Genomic DNA, 17,426 nt, shown 5'->3' on the forward strand with positions numbered 1-17,426 from the left:
CGTCGATATAAATCAATGCCTCTTTGAAGGCCACAACAAGAAATGTTTCCTTTCACGTCGAAGTGCTGCTTTATATGAATATAAAACAGGTCAAATTTTCTAAAGGTAGGTCCAAGGTCAATGTTAAGGGAATTAGCTCAACGAGTTTGGTGTCAATGGAAAGGTCTTGTTCCAATGAATACAAATACTAAATATGAAAGCTCTAAAAGATATGACTAAAGTTAAAGTATTTTGCCAAATATAGACATATAGACAGACGGACAGGCCAACAAGGATATGCCCTATTTGATTCCAGGGGCATGAAATAATGATAGAGACTGGGGTTTTTTTTTGTCACAAGTAAAATAAAAAATGACAATATGACAATCTTATAGCAATTATATGTTGCCTATCTGCTCAAACGTTCGATACGCATACATGTATTTGTTTAGCAATTGTGTGAGCTGATCTAACATCTTTTGAAAATATTTTCATTGGAATGATCATGCATAGATCTTGCCAAAACTACTTTGTTGATCGCACGGTGTATACTTTGTTAATATTCTGAATTTCAAATTAGGATGTCATGATGTCAAAAAATCCGTAAAAAGACATGTTTTTGCAAACATTTCAGAAAACGGCTGTGAATATTCCTCATATTATCTATCTGATAGTGTACATACATTCTGACAAAGTGTTAATGTTTTTCTATTCATATTTAACCGAAAGCAGAGCTAATCTTTCTTGAAAAACATTTGACTACTTAAAACACTGCTGTGAAATACTGTCTGACTGTATCTCTGAATTATTCTATTCCAATCGAAAAGGTTCACTTTAACCCAGAACCTGTACACAAAATGTTTAAAAGAAAACGTTTACTTCGAACGATTTTAATTCTAGTTAGGCATCTTTATCGTGCGACAAACTCTTTGCAGAAAAAAAAATATTTTGGATTTTTTTTAGACTGAGGTGAACAAATACTAAGAAGCATTGGTAATAGTGAAAACACGGGCCCTTGGAATTTCTTGATAAAAGATCAATATAAGAAATAGTGATCAATCTCATAACTCCTATAAGCAATACAAAATGGAAAGTTAGGCAAATACGGACCCTTGGATATACCAGAGGTGAGAGCAGGTGCCTAGGAGGAGTAAACATCCCCTGTCGACCGGTCGTTCCCGCCTTGAACCTTATACGATGATCAGTTAAACGGAATTATCTGTAGTCAAAATCAGTGTACCGATAACGGCCTAACAATGATAATGAAACAAGTTAAACAATATTCGACCCAATGATAGGTTGTATTGGTATACCAGATTTTTATTACGACCATATAATTTGCGTAATGCTGACATTAAACGAGACTGTTAAAACTCCTGCACCATGAATTTGTTTATCAATAACCTGCCTCGATGTGAGTTGAATTGTTCAGGAAGAGAACTCATTCCCTGTTGATAGGATACATGCGCTACTAAGTATTTGTTTTAGTCAGGTAAACGTAGAATATTGTCTGCGACAATAAACTGAGAGATATACACCCTCTATGCAGGTGATACCAAAAGTAACGGATGATATTTTATACACAAAATACAGATGTAAAAATCAAGAATTTAATGGTTATTTCCTTGTAATAAGTTCCTCTGGATTTGTTTAGACGGAGGTGGACAAATACTAACACAATGATAAGAATCATTGATAGTAGGGAAACACGGGTCATTGACATTTTCTAATGTCAGATCAGGTGTCTAGGAAGAGGAGTCATCCTCTGTTGACAGAATTCATCCACCGCTAGACGTTTGTTTGAGTCAGATAAACGTAGAACATGATCTGTATATCTAATCAGGTGCGAAACATATACCCCGTATGCAGCTGATAATAAAAGTATCAAATGAGGTATTATACACAAAATGCAGCTGTTAAAATAAAAGAATAATGACAATTTCCTTAATTTTAAATGGTACTAAGAATAACAACGAGGAAGCGAGCGTGATTGTCACGTAGAGTATATTCATAATTCAAATTTGCATATGTGGATATGTTTACGTTTTGCTATATAATGAATACATGCTAAAATAAATCAGACAGACAGCCATGATGAGGGGAAGGGATTTAGTCGGTAAGTAACTGGTGATCTCAATACAAATATTTTGCTTTAGTAATATCTTTCAACGTAGTTCAAAGTTGTAACCACAAATCTAATACATTGTATCTCTTGAAAACTCTGTTGTGCATAATTTCGTTCAATGGTTTTACTTAATCGCACCTAAAAATTGTTGCAAAATGAACAAGTGAAGATAATGAACAGTGATCAATCTAAAAATTCCCACCGAATACAAAATTAAGAGAAGGGCAAATTCAGAACCCGAAGATGCCAGAGATGGGATCAAGTACCTACAAGGAGCAAGCATTCACTTTGTACCAGTCACATCCACCGATATTATGCTAATAAAATGTTCCGTAGTCAACCGCAAACTCAAATTAGATCCTCAGGATGTGTTAAATGTATTTCTATTAAACAACATTATGAGAAATTAACATAATGCAATATATTGTTGAACATTGACATCTAAGCAACGAATGTTAACAAGTCAGGATATAAGGATCAAGGTATGTGTGACAGGTTTACAATGGGTGCAAATTCGTAGGCACTTGCTCCCTACTCTGATGTTTCCTGAACTCATTTTTTATTTTTGTTATCGATCTCTGTTTGTTAACTTCATATTATTCAAACTAAATTTTACAGGAATAATTTCGTTATGATTACAAAATATTACATACTCTTTTAAATCCAGTTTTGAAATTTATGGTGAAAGCCCTTATAATTAAACTTGTTTTATCTCCACTTCGTTTGAGCTATATATTTATGTTTTCTTCCTTGTTTCCTTTTCTATTTATAGATATATTTCTATTCGTGATCGGTCTGAATGGGATTTTGTTGTCGCCCAAATCGATGCATTTCCAAGAGTAAGAATTTCCTTTGAAACGCCTAATTTAGAGATTTTTTTCTCGTTTCGTACACATTGATACTTAATGTTTTTAAATTGTCGTAAAATGATTTTTAAAAATGGAATATTTAATGAATTTGTGTCGAAACCGTATCAGGGATCCACGCTATGATGAACAATTCTTGCATTTTCAGGGAATTCAGCATTCAAGATATTATCCGGTTTGTACAGAGTGATCGAAGTTGTGATTTTTTTCTACAGGAAATCCCATCACTAATTCGACAAGGTATTGCGTAATCACAAATGCCATACAAAGAAACATGATATTATATTTAGGTGTTTAAGATTCTCTACAACATTCTTAACATTTCAGACAACTTGATATCTCATCAAAATGAGGAGACTTGCATACTTCTCACTTCCTTCGACAATTCGTCATCAAATGAAACGATCCGGCTTAGCGGTATTATTGTGAGGCTCTATGCAAATGTCAAGAAATACGAATTTTCTGTGATGCCTAAACAATGCCAAGGAGACAGCTCATTCAACGAAATTCAGATTCATGTCTCATGTCAAACCACACAAGGTAATACATACATATATATTCTCCTAATAACGATCCAGAATATACATGCATATCAAATTAAATTCATGCCTTTGCATTATAATATTGTTTGACTTCCTTTCCTTATATTGTAGCACATAACTTAAACATATGCAATGATGGCAGAGGTTGCAACACTGAAAGAGAATTCTGCAGAAAGCTATTTGAGGATGAAAATGAAAAAGGACTTTGTATTGGTACAGCAAACTTTATCATTGGCTATTCAAATTATTGCATTCTAGAATCAAAATTAGACTGTGTCTCATTAAATTTCTTGGGAATCAAACTTTGTGAATTTGTCAACATAAAGATTTGTCGATGGTGAATTTCTTGAACTGATACTTTATGTTCGTTCTGACAAAAAATAGTATTTTGTTTAGTGAGAGGTGATATTGGTTTAATCACCCCCCAAAACATCGAAATTCGATACGCAATGAAATATCACAAACAATGGTATATCTATCACTGATCAAAACTGTATAGTCATATCTATTTAGCCCGCTGAAAACACAGTGCGTAAGATTTTGAATATTTTGATTCTTATTTTGATATAAGCACGACGCAACCTTTTTGAATCCTGTGACAAGGACATGCAGTGCACACAAACCACTAAATGCGAGAATAGGACATGTCATTGCAAGAAAGGATTTAAAGTCATCGGTGGTAAATGCTTGCCTGGTTAGTAGATATTACACATAAAGTGATCAAATGATATCCACTAGGCTCTTGCTATGTTTAATTTCAAGTTTGAAAGTAAAATGACTCCTGATAAAAGCAATGAAATATATTTATTTACATTGTACAGTTGGGATGTCTTTGAACGAATCATGCTCTCACGACCGTCAGTGCACTGGTACTGCAAACGCTGGGAGGTGTCAACAGAACAAACAGAGTCGAGGTGGTGGTGTCTGCTCCTGCAACCCAGGATTCTTTCAAGAGGATTGGAATTGTTTACAAGGTATGTCCCTTTTAAAACCCAACATATTTTAACAGTATTAGTGAGAAAATTTACATATCTGGACAAATAATGGAAGGTAATTTATTGGTATGTCACTTCTGTGCTGCAAGTTTTCCAAACCAATACTGTGTTCTATGCTTATGTTTATGCTATCTATAAGCAGGATACAGATACACTGTACACATGTACACATGTATGACGATAATTCCTGTAAGCAATATCAGTTGTATGTATCTATTTATGCATAACAACTATTATCATATCAAATAATACCGATTTTGTAAAGTCTGCCGTATAATACTTTGAATATGATTTATCGTGGAGGATCATAGTATCAGAAATGAAATTACGTCATCGTGACATTAGCTACATATAGATCCGGTTTAAAACACCCAACATAATTGTGAATATGGATGGATTAAAATAAATGAAATTTAGTAGTTTGTGGCAGACCCATTTGATTATAATATCTTGAGAATTCCTTTAGAAAGTGATTTGAACATTTTCTTTATAGAACTCCCCCAAAAAACAACAATGACCAACACTTTTCAATAATATATTATTTGAATCTGGTGATTATGATGGCTACAGTATATCATAGCTATTTTTGAAAATGACACTCCATGTGCTATGCATTGTCGCAATGTCGTCTTGAAAAATAAAGTTATTTTTGGGGAAATGTCTGACAGCAACTGACAATAGTTCATTATGGATGATCTTTATGCATTTTGGGCGTTTGTAATACAGTTAAAAACTACCAAGGTACGAGGTCCTTTCCAAAATATACAACACCAAATACTTATGATGACTTATGCGCCTTGACCAGGACTTATGTATTAGAACATCCACTCTCTGCCACACATATGTCCACTTACCATTTAACTTAAAATCAGAAAATATGATATGGTTCAAGTCACCATTTAAGTTTCGTTGCTTTCCCCCCTTAGTCCAAGCTGCACTTTTATGTCAAAGAACATGACCCACAATATGCCATTTTTGGCGTACCAAATTTGGAAAAATTAAAGAACACTTTAGAATAAATCTAAGATTATATTTTTTATCCATAACATGAGCCAAGTTGTATTGCGCAATCGTTTCCTCACACCGGATGTTTAAAGCACTCAAGTAAATGCACAAACCTACCGCAGTTTCACGTTTTCCGGGAAAATCGCATAAATTTGCCAACTTCAGTCTATAAATTCACATGGGCCGCATTACTCACGACTCAATTTTGTAAACTAAAATTAAAATGCAAAGTTATATTAACACTTTCCATTAAAAAAATTAACTCGTAATCAATGCGGCCATGTCGAAAAAAAAATAATAATAACAAAAGTGTCGTCTGGAAACGTCAGATTCCAAGGCAGTCAATACATACATCTAACGCAGTTGATACGACTAAAAAAGAAACAGCAAAGAGGTGAGTTTTTATGTTGTTATATATTTTTAAAAATAAAAAATCAATATCTAAACGAGTAAATATGAGAGTCATGTCCTATGGTAAAAAGGTACTGGGGAGGGGGGGGGGGTTACACCTATCGTGTATGTTTGATTCCGAAGTCCGTTCTGATGGCTTTAAAAGTACCGATTTCCCTACCTTTTGTTACTTTAAAAATGATATTGTTCGAAACAGAATGAATGTTCGAATCAAACGTACAGTACAAACTTATACGGCCATACGGAATACCCTAGTTAGAATAATCTAACTGTGTCTCGGGACAGGCCCTCACCACAATCGGTCCGTAGGACATTATCATTTTAACGATAGAACATTCTATCTAGGAATATCCCAGTAAACATTTCAATTACACAGTACGTACACATGCATTACGCATGGAGATGTGCGATATATATTCAGACAGTATGATCTATCGTATGAATTTGTCCATTAGTTCTCACAATTTTTACAAATTTTGTACGTTTAATTATTATAGGCTACAGTTCAAAGTTTCTTATAAAATATGAAGTCTGTCAATCGTAACTGTAAAGTTGTAGCAACGTGTTACACTAACAAATGTCCGCACATTACGGCAATGTCATACACGGCTATTAGCTTTATCTATTTTACATTTGTACTTGAGAATTTGAACGCACATTATTTATACATCGAACGGAGAAGAACCAATCATTATTCTGTTTTCATTTTCAACTATTTAAGTTCGTAAATTCATAAGTCCCTTGTATATACGTGGAAAGAAACCTACAAAAACACCCAGAGAGTTTGTTTTTAATGAAGTAGGTCAATTTAGATACATATCAAAGTATATCTTGCTAAATAATATTTGACATAACTTGTGTTGAAATGTAGAGTATTCACTTAATTATATTTACTTTTTTCGATTGAAGGGCAATAACTCTAAATGGAAAACATAGTTTACTAGTGGTGGATCCTAGTATTTTTTTCTTTCATTTTGTTTTATATATACACACGTATATCAAATGCTTTAATTGATTTTAGAATTTTTATTTTGTGCTATAGACAAAATTGATATTGAAAAGATATGTTTTAAATGTTAGGAAAAAAAATATATAAAGGTGAAACAGCAAACCCCCCACCCCCCGAAAATGTATTACAATACTACTGATAATTTTTGTATTAATTATATTATTTCATGTATGGAGATGTGCATGGTTTTTGCACCAGTTTTCGTTTTGGATTAAGAAAATGGTTTACTTTTTCCTTAAAAAAGGACTTAGGAAGTGTCCATTAAACAGACCCAGGTTGGGAGATTTCAGGCTCTCATGGACTTAATTTCCGTGGAAACGAGGGGGTTATTTATATTCGGTCTTTCCTACCCCGGGATAGGAAAGACCGAATATAAATAACTTCCTCATTTCTACAGAAATTTACATGGACTACATAATAGAAATAAATTAACCATGTAATATACATTGTTGAAAACCCCATACCCCCTCTATATTTCACACTGACATTAATCAACAAAATATTTGAAGATACACATTTTCAGTTTATTAGTGGAAAAAAATAATTCCAAGTTTTTGAATACAATTTATTAATTGATTCACCAAGCATTAATTAACAAGTTAATTGATCTATAATTAGATTTTAGGAAAAATAACCTAGGCTAATGGGTTTTAACATGAAGATAAGATTTTCATCCAACCCAAATTGTATAATTAAAATTACATGTATATGACATAAATATTTCAGATATGCCAAGGAGTGCAGTCCCAAATTCTTTCTCTGTTTCAATTGTCCATGGAGAGTAAAACCAAAACACAGATCCAGGATTTCAAAGAACTATAGGACAGTGATCACCACTCTGATAGGGAGGGCACCATCTGATCATGATTTTCTGTGCAATAGATGCCAGAGTGTGTGTGTTGCTCCCATATTAAACAGAAGAATATCACCTCGGTTAGGCCACATATTGAAGACAGTCCAGCACCACCACCAGCAACAGCAGTTCTTCCAATTAGTCCCCCTTCTGTATCACTCCCATTCCCATGTACATCAAGAGGGCACACTTCATGCTGTATCTGCGATTGACCAGGTCCAAAGTTAGTTGTAGTCCCAGTAGGAGTAAGGCATGAAATCTTCATTTTAAAAGAGGCCATCATTCCTGCCAGGGCTCGGTTCTGTACAAATCACCTACAACAAGACATAAAAGAACTTGAACCTATTGCTGACAACACCATGTTCAACAAAACAGGAGTGACATAATTAATCAATCAAGTTTTTGAGAGCTGAAGTTTTGAGAAAAGAGAAAATAAGATTGGATTTTGACAACAGTGAAAGTCTAACAGTGAGCATCAGAATCTCCTGGGAACACCTAAAGCTGCCTTTGAGGACTTGCTGACATATGTAAACCTGTAGAATATGAAAACTTGTGCTAGATAAAAGCTTTATAACCATTTTACCAGTGATGTATTTGTTGACAATAAAAAGGGTATTTGATTTTAGCAGAATAATTACTTATTATAAACTACTAGTATTATCATTATGATACTTAACTGGCAAATAACAAACAACAAACATGATTTGTAAATGTTATTTCCTGTACAGATCTACATGATACTTCTATTTTGGGAACATTATGAAAATAGGCCAATTTAGATTATTTCTCATTCTGTGGAATTTACAAGCATGTATACATTACATGTAAATGCAATATAATCCAAACAATTTAAAACTACAGTGCCTTAGGATATATTCTATTTCAAATATGTATCTAGATGTAATTCTATTCAAATCTATATTAATGCCTGAAAGATTTTTAGATCACAGCTCATTAATTACGTTCTGTCAGTCAATAATGTATTGCACAAACATTTAAAATTGTTGGTTAAAAGACCTCAGTATCTTTACATGATTAATACGTAAAGGAATATACAATTATTGATCAAGATAAATACAGTAAAATTTATACAGGATCATTTCTCAAATCGTATTTTCAGAGTCAATAATATACTGACTCTGCTCCCCTATATCGGTGTCGTGTTGTTATTATTCACGCTATGAAATCTACATGTACATGTAACAAAAAAGATCATTTGATACTTATTATTAGGTGTCTACAGTAATTTTCCTTTAATCAGGTTTCACAGTAAATGCTCGTTGAACGTGTAATTCCGAGTAAATTCGAATTGAACATGTTTTAACGAGACGCGGTGTCAACTTATTTCGTTACCATTAATATCGATACTCAGTCGTTTTAATAAAAAAAAAATAAAAATAAAAAAACTATGGAATATGATATGAAACAGAATTGTTCCAATGATTCACTTTCTTTCACCATGTAAATAGACCACATACTATATTTATTCTTCTTATTTCAGTATTTTTAAATTCAAGTAAAAATAATTTGAAAGTAAAGTTGAACAATCACGGCTTTGAACATCATTTCCAAAATATTTCTTATTTCTATTTCCCAAATTGGGTCAAAAATGCTTATTATGATCATTGAATAAGCCATTCTTGCTATTTGAGTGCATATAACTTGATATATTCAGAAATTTATAGGTTCATGTACATTGTACATGGTCATTGGAGGTTTATTGTTGTGACGTGTATCCCGAAATGTAAATTTTTTAACATTAAACACCACAATATTCAACGTGATATTAACAAAAAAGTATAGAATATATGAAAAAAAGAAAAACATTTCTAGAAAGCTTATATCCCGAAGATTATTATATACAGAAATTATCAATATCCCAGGCTAGCCCATTTTTCATGGTTCGTGGGTCATGTTCTTTACCTCTTGAATTTGAATGTTTACATAACAACACGCCTGTTTCTTCCGAAACACGAGCTCTTTTCACAGTTTCTTCTGAAACAGAATTTTCTCTAATATGGTTGAATATTTGAGTAATTTTTCGCAAAGGTTCGACCCGATCTTCTTTATCATTAAAAATGATTGTTTGCACTTTATAGAACGCCATAACTGTCTTATGGAGTTATTTTGATATTTAGTGATGTGTATACATAAATATGTGATGTTCTTTTCTCATTACGCCATGTGCTTCTCTCATGTCATGTGCTTTTCTCATCATGGCATGTGCTTCTCTCATTATGTCATGAGCACTAATTATTTCATGGGCATTGATCATTATGTCGTGTGCTTCTTTACTATCTGTTGTGCACTAATTATAATGTCATGAACATTAATTATTATGTGATGTGCATCTCTCATGTCATGTGCATTCATCATTATTTCATGTGTATTTACCAACCTGTCATATGCATATTTTATACCATTATGCAATGTGCTTTTCTGATTATGTCATACTCACTTATTATGTCATGTGCTTTTTGTCGTTATGTGATATGATTATGTGTTGATATGATGTGATTTTTTTGGTTCATTACGTCTAGAACAAACATCTTATTGTTATGTGCAAATATCATTATGTTGTGTGCAAACTTCTTTATGATGGTGATCAAAGTCACGTGATGTGATAACTGTAAAGTTAGAAAATGGCGGATGGAATGATAAATGAAAAATGCTGAACTGGCATTTAGAGTTTTCAGAGAAATTAAGTCCGAAAGAGCAAATATTGCTGTTATTGACTTTGAGTTTTGGCAGCTGGAGGCTCTTATATATTTAATTTCCATATTACTTTTACTTTAGATAGTGTTTAATTAAGATTAAAAATCGACTATTTCGACGACTCAAATCTAAGTGATCTGAAATACACACAATGTAGAGTAAAATTGTGTAGGGATTATATATCCAAGTCTTTCCGGTCACCAAGAATCAAGATCAACAACAGCAGGATTTGCTGTCTTGGGATTCTCAGGAAGCTAAGAAAGTTCTAGATTGATATAAAGTTTGCCGAGGTAATACTTTATTGTAAGCAGCATACGCTGAAAAAAGTGGTATATAAAACCAATCATTATTATCATTATGATCTGTTTGAAAAACCCAAGATCAGTTCAGCATTTTTCATTGATCACAAATCAGCTGCAATCCTAAAACAAGATGGAAAAAAAACTTGAAATACATCCTGACTCCACTTGTACGAACTAACGTGACTTCCTATGCACTCCGGGGAAGGCGCCGAAATCACAAGGAAATACTTTCAATAGAAAAATAACGATGATGTCACAAGTCGGCAGTCCCTCCTATTACATCTATGGTGATTCTACCATTGTATCCGCAATTTTTTAACTTTACAGTTCTCATGTCACGTGACTTTGATCATCTAAAACATGCCATAATGATGAATGATATTGGCATGATTAGTGCTCATGGCATCATGATAGGAGCACATGGGATAATACGTATGGTCAGTTTTTAAATCGAGATAAGCTACTGACAAACAAGTTGATGATACAAGGGTTTCAATAGTCTCATTTAAAGTCGGCAACTCGCAAATTATATGATCGTTATAAAGATCTAGTTTGCCAATACAACCTATCATTGAGTCAGAATTGAAGCACATCACATAATGATGTATACACAATCACTAAATAATAAAAGAATATGAAATATAAATAGCAAACGAACATGAAATGGCGGCTTAACCGTTCCATATCTTCCCCTTTTCTTATTGTTCTGCAAGAGACCCATTTCCGTATACAACCAAATCACAAGACACATTGTACATCTGTTTTGTACCAAACCCTAGCATAATCGGACTGTTTTATCTCGCTCTGAGTGTTAGTTACAATTCCTTGTTTTGAATTTTGTGATAAATCTTTAGAAATCCTTGTTTTCTATTTATGTTCCAAATGGCACATGTCATTGTGTCATAAAGACTTATACGTCATATCTAATTATAAATGTGACGATATGTTACCCATTCACGTGCTCTATTAAGTTACATGAATTCGGAGATATATTACAGGTAATAAACGTGTTGAAGTTTCTTGAGCCGACATTTGGGCGCCATTTTGTTGATGATATTGTGATTCACCACTGTAACTCTAATGCATTACATTGGGTTTCTAAAAGGCAAAGTGAAACAAAGTACGTTTACGATACCGGACCGGATATAAAAATATCCAGAAATCGTAATTTTGAAAAATAAAAAAAATCAGGGCGTGGCGATTTTGAGGGGCGGGCGGGAATGATAATCTACTAATTAATTTTATTTGGCCTAATAGTGCATATTTTACTCTTGTTTTGTTCTTTTCTTTTGATCGTCATTGCACATTGAAATGTTAACAATCATGTATGCTGTATGCCCGAGAGGGCCCTAATTTGGAAATAAATCATATTCATTCATAGAGTGATGGAATACCATTTTTTGATTAACGAAAGGCTTCAACTGAAATGATTAAAATCACAAGATTTTCCCATTAAGGAGTAATCACCCCGTACTCAAGGCACGGATTTATTGTTGTATAACTTTTCCCACAGGTGTAATTATTCATTATAGGTAGTCGACGCCTTTTCCAATCTTGTGAATCACACAGACAATGTACAGGAACTTATGGGGCACGGGAATGTAAATTGATCGCTGGTATACAAATGTGTCACTGTCCGGATGATTACACAGTTTTTCGAAACTTTTGTTTAAAAGGTTTGATGTAAAATATAATTTTGTAATAATAAGATACTATCGAAATGAGAGGGACATCATCAAATGTTTCTAAATTATCGTGATCATATACAAGTAGGTAAATTTGTACTAAAATTTGTTGAAATGTTAATAGTTGGGTCAGTCATAGGGGAGACGTGTACATCAAATGCAGAATGTACCGGTACACAAAATGGTGGGATATGTGTCTACAGTGAGGATACACGGACTCAAACATGTGCCTGCGATGAGGATTTTCTACCAAATGGTTCATATTGTTTACCAGGTTGGACATTTTCGCAGGAAGATATTTATTCGCTTTTGCCTTTTAATATGATATGTTCATTTGTTAAACGATGTTTATTTCATTCTTGTATTATAGTCAACAAAACGCTTTTTAAGACTTGTGAAGTAGACGATCAGTGCAATGGAACATTGGGTTTGGAGATATGCAGAACAGTTGGTGATAGAAAGATGTGTGTCTGTGGATCTCAATACATAGAGGACATGACTTCCTTAACATGTCACAAAGGTATGAGAAAATATGAAAATACAAAATTACGGGCAATATAGCGGACCCACAATATTGAGGGGGAAATTGAGACAGTTTCAGACTACTACCCCCCCCCCCCCACATGTACACAATTTAATGTTTTCATTAATCGGACAATTTAAGCACCATTTATTGTTGTTATTCTTGTCAAGAATTTTACACAACTTAAACTGTAACATATCTCTTCTGATACATTGAAAAATATCAGTAAGGTTAGCACGGGGCTCTATAAAGTTCAATCTGCAGTTTGGTCATACTTCGTTATTCAATAACTTTTTTTTTAAATAATAAAAAAATGTTAGTATGGTTAGCGGTACTATGATATGTGACTATAACAATGACCTGTGTATAACTTGTACATTCCATGCAAATTCGAATGGTTTTTCGCCTCAGTAGAACAATTCGGGGTCAGCTAATTCGTGTATCTGAAATCAACAGAAGCGATTGGCTTCTTGCGGAAAGTGTGAAATATTTTGGGTCGGCGCAAGATACCCGTGATCGTAGACTAGATCTGATATCGCGCCGATCCAATATATTTTATACTTTTCATAAGAAGTCAAAATCCAAACTAGCGAATCGTAATTTAGTTATACTGTGACAAAGACCCTAGGAACTTGCATGGTATATACTTATTATAAAAAGAAATCATTGCATTATCCAGATACTTCCAATGAACATTTTTTTTATGAAAATGTCTATCAAAGTACATTGAACATAAGTATCGGTCAAATGTAATTAACTCTGGATTTTAAAAGTAAATCATCTGATAGTTTGGATTTTTGCTTCTATTAATTATGTAATAAATTCCAATTTGTTTATCATCGACAATGCTTTGCATATTAACACAATATATTGGAACTAATTATGTACCTTAAACAGTGCATTTTTCAGAGAGAGACAGAGAGAGAGAGAGAGAGAGAGAGAGAGAGAGAGAGAGAGAGAGAGAGAGAGATAGCACATCGGTAATTATTGAATATCCCCATTGCATGTTGTACATGTTTGCTTTTCATTTGCTGAATATACTAATTCGCATTCAAAACAGGAATTGCCTGCAAATACGCCTTATTTAAATCATTTAAACATAGAATTTAAGAATATTTTAATGAAGAAAGGGAATAGAGAATTAAAAGAAAGAAAAATCAAAACCAGGTTTTCTCAAAAACATAATATATAGTGTTTGGTATCGTTGGATTTGGCTCAAAATCCCGAAAAACAATATAAGTATCGGAGGGAAAATATTGACATTTTTTTTTTTTAATAATTCCACCGTTATCATGATTCTTTAGCCTGTGGCATATTTTCACATCTGCAAGGCTTCCGTGGCCGGAACAAAGCTCATAGAAGCTGTATGTATTCGCAAATAACACACGCCGTGGAACATGGAGGACAAGGTGCATCTTCGTGGATTTTCCACCGTGGTGTTTCCACGGTGAGGTGTATAAAACTCGTGTCGTATACTGTAGATAAGGCAATACAACTCGACATTCCAAATCTAACAGTGTATGAATTTCTTCCAAAGGCTAACATGGCTAAATATTTGCACGTGTGTTTTTCTTTAGGAATTGCCCAACAACAGCGTTTTCTCTTCATATCATTAACAACGAAAGTGACTGCCTATGTATAACGGGGAGGTTAATCAATGTTCGTTATCTTCGTCTTTCATAAATATGTTTGCTCAAGACTTAATGAACCAAACAAACATGATAATTCGCGCTGATATCATAATGAGAGAAGCACGTGGCATAATAAGAGAAACAAATGATACAGTGAGAGAAGCACATGGCATAATGAGTGAAGCACATCACATAATGATGTATACACATTCACTCAATACCAAACGAACATGGGATGGCGGTTAAGCCGTTCCACATCTTTCCATTTTCTTATTGTTCTGCAAGAAACCCATTTCCGTATACAACTAAATCACAACACATATTGTATTTCTGTTTCCTACCAAGCTCGTAGCAGTATCGGGCTGTTTTATCTCGCTCTGAATGCTAGTTACAATTCCTTGTTTTAAATTTTGTGATAAAACTTTAGAAATCCTTGTTTTCTATTTACGTTCCAAACGACAGATGTCATTGTGTTACAAAGAATTGTATCTCATATATAATTATAAATGGGACGACATGTTACCCATTCATGTGATCTATTTAGGTTTACACGAATACAGGTAAATAAATGTGTTGAAGCTTCCCGAGCCAATATTTGGGCGCCATTTTGTTAATGATATTCTGATTCACCACTTCAACTGTAATACATACATAGGATGATCGAATGTCGTGGGTTATGTAATGAAAGAGCTCAAATGAAATGATTAAAATCACATGGCTTTTCCCATAATATAGTAGTACTCAACCCATACTAACGGTAGGGATTGATTGTTGTATAAAAAAAAACACACAGGTGTAATTATTCATTATAGGTAGTCGACGCCTTTTCCAATCTTGTGAATTTCACAGACAATGTACAGGAACTTATGGTGCACGGGAATGTAAGGTCATCGCTGGTATAAAAATGTGTCACTGTCCGGATAATCACACAGTCGTTCAAGACGTTTGTATAAAAGGTTTGATGTATATGATAAGATATTACTAAAATGGGAAGGATATCATCAAATTATTCTAAATTCGAATGATCGTAAAGATAAATATGGGTTCATATTTGTTGATATGTTAACAGTTGGGTCAGTCATAGGGGAGACGTGTATAATCAATGAAGAATGTACCGGTACACAAAATGGTGGGAGATGTGTCTTCAGCGAGGCTACACGGACTCAAACATGTGCCTGTAATGACGATTATCTTACAAATGGTTCATATTGTTTACCAGGTTGGACATTTTTGCAGGACGAGATTGATTCGCTTTTGCATTTTGATATATGTTTATTCTTTAAACAATGTTTATTTCATTCTTGTATTATAGTCAATAAAACACTTTTTGAGACTTGTGAAGTAGATGATCAGTGCAATAGAACGTTGGGTTTGGGAATCTGCAGAACAGTTGGTGATAGAAAGGTGTGTGTCTGTGGACCTCAATACATAGAGAACATGGCTTCCTTAACATGTCACAAAGGTATGAGAAAATATGAAAATATAAAATTACGTGCAATATAACGAATCCACGATATTGCTAAATATATTTTTAATATATATATAGCAAGCTGCTTAGAAGAAATAATAGTTGACATGTTTATACCAAACACATCCTAAATTTACTGAAGATGATTAGTAACTCAAGTCATATGTTATTGTTGGTTATATTATGCAGTGATAGCATATATATAATTATCTACAATGTATTTCGATAAAAACCCAAAGTGAAAACAAATTATAAGGTATTATTCTGAAATTATCAATACAATGTGTGTTGTGAAATAAGTCCAATACACTTTTTTATATGGACATCAAGGGATCTTGTTGATGAGGAATTAAATGTAGGTGTTTCACTGTGATTAGGAAAACTTACAGATACAGAAAACATAAAAACACCGTTCCATCAACACCTTGTATTAGTTTATTACTCATGAGCATTGTAGCATTGACCAGGTTTGTCTCCATTCTGAATAAAAATTACACTACGTGGATGTAAAAGAAAATGACTAGGTTTCAAAACTTGGTGATATACAAAGTGTATCAAATTATCAGTTGGGAGGGAAATATTTGAGGTGTGCTTAATGGATGGCAAGTGCACTAAGACAAAAAATGTAGTTGTGTACAGAGAGCCAAGCTAACAGCTGTGCTTGCAAGGATGGATTTGAATGGGTGAATGTATCGTGTACCAAGTAAGAGAATGTAGAATCTCAAACAACATCCATTGGTCATCAATGGTAACAAAAAAACGTTTAACTAAAATTAAATCTGATTTAATTAAGGAATAAATTTATTATTATTTCTTTGGATGGAGGTATATCAAGAAAAAAAAGGAAAACCGCATCATTGCGCGTAGCGTATGATGCAAAAGCTTTCCGTCTTTTTCTTTTTTGAGGTACAGGTATACCTGCATCCAACGAAAAAGTAATGAATTTGTTTCTTATCATTTAATATTTTAAAACATTGAGTTTATATGATGAAAGATGTGATTTGAGTTGAATTAACGAGTTATTCTTGGACTACATTCTATATAATTTCGAGATGGGCGTAGTAATTTGTGAATCCACAACTTAAAAAAAAACTAAGTCCGTTAGGCCCGATGGCGACTTCCACAAACTGTTGCTTACTGTTGAGTAAACGGGTTTCTTGTGGACTGAAGAATGCACTTTTGAAAGGATGAGTTAGATATAATTCCTGTTGAGGGAAAATTGCTGGAATTTTTTCGAGTGGAACCGGAATGAAGTGCAAAGTTCGATGTCGGTACTAACAGAAAGCGTGGGACACGTGCATAATCATGATGTGGAAT

At 33.7% G+C, this 17,426-nt stretch overlaps 1 protein-coding gene across 1 annotated transcript; it reads left to right on the plus strand.

Annotated features, from left to right (window-relative positions):
• Positions 1-2,073: 2,073 nt before the first annotated feature.
• Positions 2,074-16,816, plus strand: LOC125656729 (prion-like-(Q/N-rich) domain-bearing protein 25). The gene is made up of 11 exons (XM_056142946.1): positions 2,074-2,095; positions 2,877-2,943; positions 3,119-3,210; positions 3,298-3,510; positions 3,624-3,725; positions 4,084-4,206; positions 4,334-4,486; positions 15,454-15,597; positions 15,711-15,860; positions 15,954-16,103; positions 16,749-16,816. Exons 1-11 carry the CDS (start codon positions 2,074-2,076, stop codon positions 16,814-16,816), a joined length of 1,284 nt encoding a protein of 427 aa, XP_055998921.1.
• The last annotated feature ends 610 nt before the right edge of the window (positions 16,817-17,426 follow it).

The sequence above is a fragment of the Ostrea edulis genome, chromosome 7 (assembly GCF_947568905.1).
Source record: "Ostrea edulis chromosome 7, xbOstEdul1.1, whole genome shotgun sequence".
Taxonomy (NCBI): domain Eukaryota; kingdom Metazoa; phylum Mollusca; class Bivalvia; order Ostreida; family Ostreidae; genus Ostrea; species Ostrea edulis.

Excerpts from the sequence above, each read along its gene's own strand:
- LOC125656729 (XM_056142946.1), top strand. The coding sequence starts at position 2,074 with ATGAGGGGAAGGGATTTAGTCG. Across the intron at positions 3,726-4,083 it reads TGAAAAAGGACTTTGTATTG|CACGACGCAACCTTTTTGAA; the intron begins GTACAGCAAACT and ends TTTTGATATAAG. Across the intron at positions 4,487-15,453 it reads GGATTGGAATTGTTTACAAG|GTAGTCGACGCCTTTTCCAA; the intron begins GTATGTCCCTTT and ends TATTCATTATAG.